Source organism: Oryx dammah, unplaced genomic scaffold, assembly GCF_014754425.2.
Source record: "Oryx dammah isolate SB20612 unplaced genomic scaffold, SCBI_Odam_1.1 HiC_scaffold_11, whole genome shotgun sequence".
NCBI lineage: Eukaryota > Metazoa > Chordata > Mammalia > Artiodactyla > Bovidae > Oryx > Oryx dammah.
Genome location: NW_024070195.1, coordinates 42,942,889 through 42,954,615, shown reverse-complemented (window position 1 = coordinate 42,954,615; position 11,727 = coordinate 42,942,889). Strand labels below are relative to the sequence as shown.

The 11,727-nt window shown below is 58.6% G+C and overlaps 1 protein-coding gene across 2 annotated transcripts in view; it reads left to right on the top strand.

Moving 5' to 3' along the window:
* Positions 1-917: 917 nt before the first annotated feature.
* ITPR3 (inositol 1,4,5-trisphosphate receptor type 3) overlaps positions 918-11,727 on the top strand; it is a 67,329-nt gene continuing 56,519 nt past the window's right edge. The window contains exon 1 of one of the 2 annotated variants that reach the window (XM_040249087.1): positions 918-1,161. In XM_040249087.1, the coding sequence (XP_040105021.1) occupies positions 1,073-1,161 (89 nt within the window). In that variant the 5' untranslated portion in view covers positions 918-1,072. The remainder of the gene's footprint in view (positions 1,162-11,727) is intronic. The other variant, XM_040249088.1, reaches the window with a different exon arrangement.

Genomic DNA, 11,727 nt, shown 5'->3' with positions numbered 1-11,727 from the left:
CTGGTCTGGTCCTCGTTGGCGCTTGGGTGCGCAATTAACCAGCGAAGGTAGTTTTCACTCCTGCCCCCCTCCTTTCCCCCTTAAAAGAAAAGAAAGAAGCCAGGAGTTTCGGAGCCAACTCCTGGAGAGGGAGCGGCTGAACTGATTCGGAAGTTGGATCTCTTTGTACACAGGAATGCGGCGAGAAAAAAACAAAACCCACCCCATTGCTTCATTTCCCCTCCAAGCCCTAGCACTTTCTTTTGTGCAATGAAAAGGCTTTTTACGTTAAGAAAAATGAATCCCGATGTGCTCTGCGAAGGACTGAGCGCGCCTCTCCGCGCAAGACGGCTCTCAGCTGGGAGCGGAGACGGCGCGGTGGTCGCAGGGCGGCCGCAGCCAGGGCGTTCCTGGGCACGTCCTCCGGGGCGCGGTTCAAGGGAGCGCCCCCTGGGGCGCCCCGGCTCTCCTTTCCGCGGCCGCCCGCCCAGCCCTCAGCGACTCGAGGGCCGAGTAGACGTTTCGGCGAACCTCGAGGGCGGAGAGCTCCCGCTGGGCCTCCCAAGGATGGCGGCTCCGCGAGGCTGGCCGGGGACTCGCCGGAGCTGGAGATCTGTCCCGGCAGCCGTCGGGATCGCGCGGGGCCGGCGGCCGCCTTGGCGTCCGGGAGGCTGGGCCCGGACGCGCGAGGGGCGCGGGAGGCGGGCCGCCGCACGTGGGTGCCGGCGGGCGGGCCTGGGGGGCGGGGTGTGGCTTCCCCGCCTCCCGGGCGAGATTTGCATGTGTGTGCGGCTGCCCCAGACTTCCTGCTCCTCTGCGCCGCAGGTAGGCGCGGGCCGGGCCGGGCGGGCGGGTGGCGGGTGTGCCGAGACGCGGGCACCTCCTCACCCGGACGCCACCTCCGGCTCCCCGGCCGCGCCGCTCCGCCTTCCGCTCCGGGGGCCGCCAGCCCGCCCCGGCCGCGCCGAGCGCCCGGCTCCGAGGTGGGGGCGCGCCCCGCTCGGCCTCGCGGGTCGTCTCCGCTTCCCGCACCGCGCCTGGCCGCTCGCTCCTAGGCGCCTCCACCGCCCCGGCTCCCCCGAGGACCGCAGCCATGAGCGAGATGTCCAGCTTCCTCCACATCGGGGACATCGTCTCCCTGTACGCCGAGGGCTCCGTCAATGGCTTCATCAGTACTCTGGGGTGAGCGAGCCGAGCTCGAGGGGGGCGCGGGCGGGGAGGGGGCGCGGTGGGCCCCGGTGCCGTTTGCGTGCTTTCTGCTGCCTCCTGCCGTCAGGGGACCTGGTCGTCCCCCAGCTTCAAGGAACTGGGGAGCGGCTCGCCGCCTCCTTTTAGAGAAAGGAAGTGAAATATTTGCCTAGGTAGGAGTCGGGCGCCCCGCCTGTGTTGGCAGGAGGCGCCCCCTTCGCGAAGCCTCCACCCTTGCACGCTTGCTTTCTTCCCCGGAGGAGGGGGGGGCCTGGGACTTCCTCTGCAGGTGGTCCCTGTGCGGGGGGGCAGGTGGGTGGCCCTGGCGTTAGTCGGGGACAGGCATCCGGGCCTGGACGTGGCCGACTCTGGAGTCAGGCGGAATCGTGGTGGTGGTGATGGTGAACGAGAGGGCCAGGAGCCCGGGGCCGTCTAGTTACAGACCTGCCGCACCTTCGGAGGGTCGCACCTTTTCCTCCGAGCTCTCTCCCGCCCTGTTCCTTGTCTCTAGGAGTCTCTTCCCCGCCCTCTCCTTCCAGGCGTCCCAGGTCCCGCCAGGCGGCCCCTTCTCGCCTCTCCCTGGCAATTTCCTGCGCAGCTCATCTGGCGCCCCTGGGTCCCTGGTCCCAGGATCTCTGGAGCACTTTGCAAACATTAATTAATTCTGGCCGCCACCCCACAGGGTCTGGATGAGCAAGGAATCCGTTCACGTCCCAGGAGAGGGCCAGGCCCGGAGCTGGCATAGGGCAGGGAAAGAATGAGAGGAAATGGGTTTATCTTCCGAAGGGCAGTTGAGTAGTCGCTGGGGCGGAGGAGAGAGTGGCTTCTGCAGGGTGGGGCCTGTTACCTGTGTCACGTTTTACAGTCTGCGGACTTGTGTTAAATGGTCTCATCTGCCACACCCAGCGGTTCTTTAGGATGAACCCACCCTCTTCTGCTGACCCAACTCATCTCGACGCCAACTGGCTACAAGGTGCCTTCTCCCCGGGGGTTTTGGAGGACAGCCTTGGCACCCTCGGCTCAGGGCGAGCTGACCCTGAGCTCGGGAGGTGGGAGTCACCTGGCTCCCTTGGTGGCTTGTTGGGAGTTTAGCTTTAGTCGTGTGGGAAAGATCTCGAGGGCGAGAGGGCTGAGTCAGCCAAAGGGGGACCGGACTGGGAATTCTAGCATACCTCACACCTTATCTCACACCTCCAGGCCTTCCCAGCCCCCTCCCGGTTCAGATGCAGACTCCCCAGCCTTTCAACCTCTCCCCGCTAATCTGTCTTCTCTTGTTCGGTTTCCCAGAGGATGTGAGTGGGTGAGGGCATGGTGAGCTGATCTCCCCCAGAGAGCGACGACTCTCGGACTGCCCCTCTGGCCAGACTGCCCGGCTGGCACGGAGTCAACACCTCTGATAACACCAAGGGAAGGAGCAGAGGGTGTGGCGGGCACACAGGGGCAGATGGTGGAAGCCTCCTTTCTGCTGTCTGGACAGGCCCAGGGGTTTGGGGAAATGACCATCTTCTCTGTTGCCCAGTGTTAGGGCTAAGCACCCAAGAGGGCTTTTTTTTTTTTTTCCAAGAGGGCTTTTTCAGCACCTGTGATGTCTAACAGAATCAAGGGAAATTTTTGGCGGGGCCGCACTGTCTGGCAGGTGGGATCTTAGTTTCCTGACCAGGGACCCATCCCACGCCCCCTGCAATGGAAGGCCCCCTGCAGTGGAAGCGGGGAGTCCCAGGCCCTGGACCACCAGGGAAGTCCAAGGGAAACGTCTCCTGCCATTCACACAGGCCTCATCCCTTTGCCAGGGATTCCCTCTATTGCTTCCTAACACAGCTCCCTCCCGCTCCAGCCCTTCCTGCCCCAGGAAGCGGCCTGCTGCTCGCCAATCTGATTCTGAGGCTGGGCCTGTGGCTGCCAGAGCCCTTTTGCTCCAGGAGCCGGTTCGCAGAGCACCCAACTTGCCTTGACGCCTGCATGCCCGCCCTCCCAGATGGCATTCTAGCACCAGCATGTGCTGGTCCCAAATTAATTGTCTTTTTTTTTTTTTTAACCTCCTCTTCACACCCCCGATGCACCACCTGGATTGAGATTCCTGGAACCTTGTCCTGTCTCTTTACCTTTGTTCCTGTGTTGCCCCCGCCCTTCAGCCAGTCTCCACCTGGGTAAATCTGACCCACCCTCTCAGACCTCGAGCAAAGCGCCTCCTTTGTGAGATCCAGCCCCCAACCCCACCTCCCAGCCAGGGCAGAATTAACCCCTTTTCCCTTGTGCTTCAAACTACTTAGTACAAGTTCCTCTCCGATGTTAATTGTATTGTCTGACCCTTTATGATTAGTTTCTCTGTAGGGCCTTCTAATGCTGGGCGCTCTGCCAGGACTGACTATGTACCCCAGTCATCCACTCTGGCACTGTGGTGGGCACATGCTCAGAGCCAAACTCAAGGGAAGAATGATTTCTGAACACCACAAAGCATGGCCACTCGAAGTGTGGTCCTTGGCCCAGCAGCATCAGCATCACGGAGAAGTTTGTTAGAAAATACGTAATCTCACACCCGAGCCTGTCCTACTGAATCAGAATCTGCATTTTGAGCCTAAAATTTAGACATTTGGTGTCTAAAAGAGAAGCATCGCTCTCTGTGAGTTCCCCTCTGCTCCATCCTCGCTGGAATCTTTCTGCCTCCATCCTCAGCTCTGGTCCCCTTTTGCCTTCACCCTGGCCATTGGTGCCCACATCTGCGAACCCTGGAGGGTGATTTGATTGAGTTCCCAGGCAATCCCAATGCTTGGTGCCCAAGAGGTGCCCAGTGAGGGCTGGAGGAAATGAATTTGGTGAGGACAAGGGCAGCCTTGGTGGCCAGTGAGGCTGCTCAGCTGGGAGGTGGGAAGTGCAGGCACTGGTGGAGGCAGGAGTCTGGGGCAGCCTTCAGATTCCAGCCGGGCTCTGTGAGCCAAGTGGAGGAGGCCAATTAGAGCTGCCTGGGTAATTAGAGCTCCTGGTGACGATTGTACATTAACTCTGGGTTGGAAGGATGGGAGGGGTCTGGGGAGTGGATCCTGGAGCAGGCTGAGGCCTCGGGCGGGAAGGAAGAGCAGGCCCATGCATGTCCTTGGCAGGAGTGCATGGCCGAGACTCTGCCTCGTGGCCCCCCACCCCACCCCTGGGTGGGAGGCAGCAGAGGTGGAGGGAGGCCACTGAAGGTGAAGGATTTACTGTGGCTTCTGGCAGTGGCTGTGGGGAACTGGCCCTGAGTGTGGGATGGGCCCCTTGGGTCTCATGTGCAGTTCCCTGAAGGTCTACTTTGAGTGCCCAGAGGAGGGGCCCCCAGACCCTTTCAGTAAGCTGGGAAGTGTGGGTGGACTAGGTCGTGCAGTTGAGCGCCCAGGATGGGTCAGATTGCCTCCGATTGCCTATGGCTGGGCCTTGGAGCACCACTTGGAGTCAGGGCCTCTGGACGTGTGTCACTCAGGGCTCGGTGATCACAGGGGGTGTGATCTGCTTTTCCAGGAGGGTGGGCCTTGGAGGTCAGGACCCAGGGAAGGCGGAGGTCAATGTGGAGGAAGCCCCAGGTCTCAAGGTTAGGACCTACTTTGTCTCTAACTGGAGGGGTGATTTTGGCAAGGCCCTGCCTCTCAGAGTGTGTTTCTATCACCTTTGTCCTCTACGGTGCTCTGTTGCATCTGAGAATCCCTGTGTGTCTTTAAAAAAAAATCCAGTTCCAGCATCCCATGTCAGACCAACTGTATTAACACTTGTAGGGGTGGGGTCTGAGGCCTGCTCCTTGGTCCAGAAAGCCCATCTCTTAGTTTTCATCAGACCTCACTAAATCATTCAGCAAACATTTAATGGGCACCTACTATGTGCCAGACACTGTTCTAGTCACTGGGGAGTCAGTGGTAACCAAGACAGAGTCCAGCCTATTCTAGTCTGTACAGTGGCGAGCTGGGAGAAGTGGTCCCTAAGAGCCTGTTGAGTCTTAAGTCTCTGAGACACGGGTAATTCCAGGAGGGGGCGCTGGCCTTCCTGTGCAGACTGAATTCCATCGGCAGGTGTCTGAACTGCCCTTGGCTTTCATTTAATTGTGATTTCACTGAAATGAGACGTTGGACTTAACCCTGTCCTGTGCATAAAGGTAGGGTCTCAGCTTCCTCTAGATCAATCCATAAACTCATTGTTCTTTGGAAAATACATATTTTTTTTTTCCTTTCTTAATTAAAACTTTTTTGTTTTTGCTGTGCTCCATGGCTTTCAGGATCTTATTTCCCCTACCAGGGATAGACCCCAGGCCCCAGCAGTGAAAGCGCCAAGTCCTAACCACTGGACCACCAGGGGATTCCCATACTATTTTTTTCCTGATTAAAAAATGCTCCATGGAGAAAACTTGATTAAAATATGCTCCATGGAGAAAACTTGAAAAACTAAAATAAAAAGTTATCTGTAATACCACTGTGATTATCTTGACAGCCTCTATATGGACTTTCTAGTCTTTTATGCACCCACAAATAAACATGTACAAAATGGTCAAACTGCATATCTGGCTTTGTATGCTGGCTTTTTGGGGAGAATACATTAAGCTGTGTTTTTCCCATGCATGCTGGCCTATGAATGTTGCGATCACAGAGGGCCCCGCGGTATGATGTACCTCACTTATTTAGGCAACTCTAGTCTTGGGCATTTGGCTTGTCTGTACATTTCTTGCTGTTCTACACAATCTGCACTGAACATCCTAGTCCATACATGCCAGAACACCAACTTGTCCAGTTATCCTCTTGGGACAGGTTCCCCGAAGTGGAAGTCCAGGATCAAAGGGAAGACACACCTTTTTTTTTTATTTCTGTTCTGAGTGGCTTGTGGGATCTTAGTTCCCTGACCAGGGACTGAACCTCAGGCCCTCAGCAGGGAGAGTGTGGAGTCCTTTCCTCTGGACCACCAGGGAATGCCCAGGCACATCTTTTCCCTTGCTGGCTCTCTCTAACTCTGGCGGTGGAGGTGGTGATGGAGAGGAGGAGGAGGAAGCTGGGACCCAGTGCCCCAGGGATGCTCACTTCACATCACGAGTCTAAGAGGATTGCACTAGTGGTGTGGGGAGTAGGACCAGTCTCTGCCCTCCAGGCTGGGCCAGGTTGGGCGTGGTGGCCGTGATGGGGAGGGCTGCAGTGGAGACGAGTCAGTGTGGGGGTGGCCCAAGGACATAATCAGCTCCAAGTTCCCGCCGTGGGGCTCCAGGGACCCAGCTGCCTGCTCCTCCTGGGCCCTGAAAGAATCCTGCTGTAGCCAGCTGCTCCTGCTCTGCCCTGCCCTACATTCCTGACCCATGTCCCCTCCCCTCCCCTTCTTGGCCCCGTGAGGCTGTGGGTGGGTGGGGCAGAGGCTTGGGCTGGGGGTGGGGTGATATGCTGGATTTCAGGGTGGGGTCACAGCAGCTTTCTGCCCTTCCTTTGAGGGGAGGCGTCTGTTTCGATTACTCCTGAGCACCGATTACTCCTGAGCAGATATCTCCTGCAGTCCACCCCCAGGCCTGCTCACCACACTTCACCCGGTGTGGAGCTGGGGGACTCCTCCCTGGAAGTGGGGGCTGTGAGAGAGGAGGGAGGGAGGCCTGTTGGGGGAGGGGAGGAGAGCAGGGCCCAGATCTCCAGTAAGTTCATCACGGGCCTCAGCTCCGAGCCCCAGCATTTGTACCTGCAGCCTTCTGCATGGCGGACCCCTGGGGAGGTGGGGGGTGACCCAGCAGGAGTCTGCCACGGCTACTGGAGAAGAGGCTGCAAGATTTTTCACACCAGGGCAGAAATGAGGCTGGGTATTGACAGCACAGTGGACCTGCGGTGTGGTGGTGGGACTGGGGCTTGGAGAGGGGGACACATTGCCCTTGGGGAGATAAGACTGTGGGGACTCCTGGGTGGGGAATGAAATGATCACAGTGCGTGTAAAGGTTCATATTTGTTTGGCTGGCAGGTGGGCAGAGCCAGAAGAGACGGTGAACATAAATCTTAGCCCAGGGGCAGCTGCAGGTGTTTGAGGCAGACACCTGTGCATATTTGGTTCACAAATCCCTCTCCCATCACTCAGCCAGCCAGCCAGCCAGCCATCACCGCCTTCCTCCAGCCTGCAGGAGAACCAGCTTTCCAGGATCTGAGTCTAGAAACAGGGTGACGGGGGTGACAGGTTGTGAGAGGGAGAATTCGGTCTGTGTTTCACAGATGCTGCTGCTGCTGGCAATGGGTGGACTTTCCCAAGTATTTACAGCTCTGGTCTGTGCTGTCCCTTTGACCCCTTACCACCAACTGGAGGCATATATAAAATTTATAAAAGCAGGGAAAGGGACTTCCCTAGTGGTCCAGTGATTAAGACGCCACATTCCAGTGTAGGGGGCACAGGTTCGATGCCTGGTTGGGGAACTAAGGTCCTGCATGTCTCACAATGCTGCAAAAAAAAAAAAAAAAGGAGAGAATTATTTAGAACACATATATCCACCACTAGACCTAGTCATTGTTTACATTTTGCCATATTTACTGTGCTTATTTTTTTGTTGAAGTATTTCATGGTAAATTAGATGCAAGGCATGTTTTCGCCTCTACATCCTTCATTTTACATTCCTAAGAAATAGGCTGTGTTCCTGTGTAACCGCAGTCCTGTCACACCAGTTAGTAATTTCCGAATAACATCCAATGCCGGATCCATAGTCCAATACACTCCATTGTTCTCAGTCTGGCCTCGACCACTGGTGTCTTTAAATTAGGATCTGATCAAGGTCCATGTGTTAATTTGATTCACAATGCCTCCTGAGTCTCCTTTAATCTGAAGCAGCGCCTGCCCCCATTTCTTTGTTCCTCACCCTGATGGGGAGGCTGTAGACAGTCTCTCCCTTTGTGGAGTCATCAGGGTTGCCCCGCTGGGTCTGAAGCTGGGTGGCCTAGGCCGCGGGGCTGCCCTGCGGAGGCCCCTCCAGCCTCAGTTATTAGGCAGGTTGGACGGGCCCAGAGCCCACGCCCTGGATGGAGCGCAGGAGAGAAGCCTGGGGGTGGGCTGGGTGGCCCAGGGTTGCCTGTCTTCTGTGCCTTTTCTCAGCTCTCTTGTCTCTCCTGCTCCCCGTCCCTCTTCTCCTTGGCCTAATAGAGACCCCAGGACTTGCCAGAGCCCACCCAGCCCTGAGAGCCAGAAACCCAGGCCTGTGGGCAGAGGCAGCGCTCTGAAAGCTTGTGCCCTGGCCAAGGGTCTTTATTTCAGTCTGGTCAGGTTTAATCACATTTGCTGCCTCTGTTCCTTGCTGGGGAGACTCTTGGGATTCCCCAAGAGCTTGAGTATGTGGCTTGCTGTCCTTTCTAGACATAAGCTCTCTGAAAGGATGAGCCATGCTTATTTTAAAGTCCATATACTCTGGTCCCTTCGGTGGCTCAGGGTGGATCCTTGGTAAAGAAAAATGTGTAGAGGTCAGGTTTATGGGTGTTTTTCTGCAAGGATGCAGAAGTGGACTGCTTTTCTCTGATGAGCCAGGGATCCCAGCCAGTGAACCTGGGTTACTTGCCCAGCATTCCTCCCCACCCGCACCAGTATTTGGGGAGGGGGAATCCAAGGCCTCCATCCACCACCAGTCCATCCCAGTGTTCTGACAGTGCCTGGTTTGGGAGTGGCCTTCCGTGGGTCTGGCCTAGATCTGTGGGGTGGTGGCCAGTGCCCTGGCTGGGAGTCAGGAGATCTGGGGTCTGGAACTGGCTGTTCCTTTAACCGTGCGGCCTGAGCTCCTTGGTCTCCCCCTGCACCTCTCTTTCCCAGGCTAGATCAGGGAGGGGCTGTCTAGGAACCCTTGGGGGTCTCTCCAGTCTGCAGGCCTCTTTCCTCAGCTGCTCCTCTGATAGTCACTTGCACCACTTCTAGCTCCTTTCTTCCTCCTGCTTATCTAATCTTTCCTGGCAGCACTGACCCGGCCCACTACGTTTCCCATCCTTCCACCGGATCTCAAAGTCCACCCCGGGCAGAATGGGGCCAGCTAAGGCCCCTGGATGCATCTGGGTTTCTCTCTTCCTTCCCAAGGTCTTGGGGTGCAGGCCCTGGAGCATTTTCAGGGCAGCGCCCTCCACATCCTTCTAGAGCAGAGCTGTCCACTAACTCCTGTTCAGAGGGTCCAGGGCAGGCCTGCCCACCGACTTGCTGCCGGACCCTCCCTCTCCTCTCACCCCCTCCCCTTGCCCACCCTGCTGATCCCTCCTGGGCCCTGCACGGTGCAGGCTCAGACCCATCTTATGTCTCCCACTGTCCTCAGTTGGCGATAGTGTAGTACGCAGCTCCTTTACTCACAGGACTCAGCATGGTGGACAGGAGCTTCCAGAGGTTGGGGACCGCACCCAGCACTTCATCCCTTCGCAGTAAAATTTTGTGGGACCTATGGAGCCCTAGATGGTACAAGTGCCATCAGCTACCAGCTGCGTGGACCAGGTGGTTCCTTTAACTCTGTGAACCTCACTGGACTGGTAAGAATGGGATGAGGTACTGGGTGTAAAAACGATTTATAAAGTAAACGTGTTCTGCACAGCGGAGCGTCGGTTCTTCTAAGGTGATCTTGGCTGAGGCACCCCCCTACCTTTAGTTGGTGGGGACAGACAGGGAACTCGGAGGAGCGGAGGTGCGGCCGGCCTTGAATGTGGCAGGACGCGCCGGGGGACAGATAACAGGGCTGGCTGAGCGCGGCAGTAGGCCATTCCCCAGCCCTTGGACGGGGATGGAGGCGCTCAGGCGGGGTGGGGACGGGGAAGCTAGGGGCAGCTTCTCCTAGGAGAGCCCGGCTCTGGTTGCGGCGCCAGGTGCGCACCAGAAGCCGGACACCTGTGACCGGGCTAGTACAGTCCACACAGATGCCCCCACCTTGAGGGAGAATGAGGCGGGTACGGCCGGGATGTGGGTGCCACCAGTGGGAAGGGCTCCCCCGGGGCTCTCCCTGGCTGGGGAGGAAAGCGCGGGCGCTGGCGGCTCGTCCCCACCTCTTCGCGCCCGCCTCCTGCCGCCCCCGGGCGAGCCTGGCCCGGGCCCAGCGTCCTGGCGGCGGCTTGCAGTGGGAGGCAGGCCGGGGCGAGGCCATGCTCGCATTCCCTCCGCGACGCGGCTGGGGCGACGGCCGCACGCGGGGAGGCGAGTTTCGTTCCGCGGCGGGGGCAGGGCCGGGGCTGGCCGGGAGCGCTCTGCGGCCTCCGCGAGCAGGCAGGGGGCCTCGCGGGCCGGGGCGGGGTCTCGCGGGCTGGGGCGGGGCCTCGCGGGCCGGGGCGGGACTTCAGGGGCCCTCGATGGACCGGGGCGGGGCTTCAGGGGGTCTCGGCGAACCGGGGCGGGGCCTCGGCGAACCGGGGGCGGGGCTTCAGGGGGCCTAGGCGCGGGGCTCGGCGACCACCTCTCCGCCTCTCGCTCTACCCAGAGGCTCGGAAGTCCCGGCCGCGCCCTCTGAGGCTCCCACTCCGTCGAAACTTAGCCGTCTGAAGTCCCGGCCTTCGTGCCTCCCTCTGGCCTCGGGTCTCCTTCTCCGCAGCCCGTCCGATAGGGGCTTTCTCGCTTATCTGTAAATGGCTTCACGGGACACCCCTCCCTTCCCCGCCCGCCCGATAGCACCTTCTTGGGATGCCTCAGTCCTGAGGAGGAGCTTCTGAGGGACGGAGGGGAGACTTCCGCGGGCGCGCTGCGGGGCAGTTTGGGACCTCCTAAACACCCTGCAGCTGGCTGCCCTCCTTGCCTACGAGCTTGGTGGAGGGCTGCCCTCCAGATGGGAAATGAAATGATGGGGAGGGCGAGGTGCCATCCCTCAGAGGCTGCAGGGGAAGGGTGCGGAATGTTCCCAGGCTGTGCTGATTTTGCTCATCCAGGACCCGCACTTGGAGAAGGGAGGGAGTGGGATGTTGGATCCCGGAGGAAGTCCTGAAAGTCCCATCTTCCTGAGTCTGTGTTCCGGATGCCTTCCAGGAGCCCCCTGCCTTTTTTATTTCATGGTCCACTTGGCTTGCTTCTCTGTTCTGGCCGCCCATGCAGACCATTCCTGTCCCCTCTTGGCTGCCGATCTGGGATGTTTTCCGTTCTGACCTTGCTTGCAGTTCTGCTGGAGGCCAAGCCCCGCTCCTGACCAACCCCTCCCCTTCTCTAGGAGGCTTCAGCTTGCACTCTCCAAATGTGCTCTGCTCTGTAAACCACTGGGCACTGGGGAGGGGCTCAGTTGGAGACCGCAGGGCTTCAGAAGCTATGGCAGAGTGGGTGGGGACAGAAGGACATCCAGATGATGACCAGGCACACTTGTGCCAGGGGCATTAGGAAAAGCACGCCAGGCATCCACACTTGCATGTCCTTTTTTCTGCACATGTGACCCAGACAAAGAGTTCCCAGGGGAGGGATGGAGGGTTTGTGAGGTGAGGATGGATTTTCCTCAGACTGTGAGTCTCTGGGGACATGGCCTCTACAGGGCCTTATGCACTGGTCAAGATGGAGGCCGTGGGGGTGCCCAAGCCTCTCTCCGTTGCCCTGACTTCCATAATGCCCTCTGGCTGTCCAGTACCCCCAGCAGTGCAGGTCCCAGCCCTGCCCCGACTTCCTCCCCTCCCCTACCCA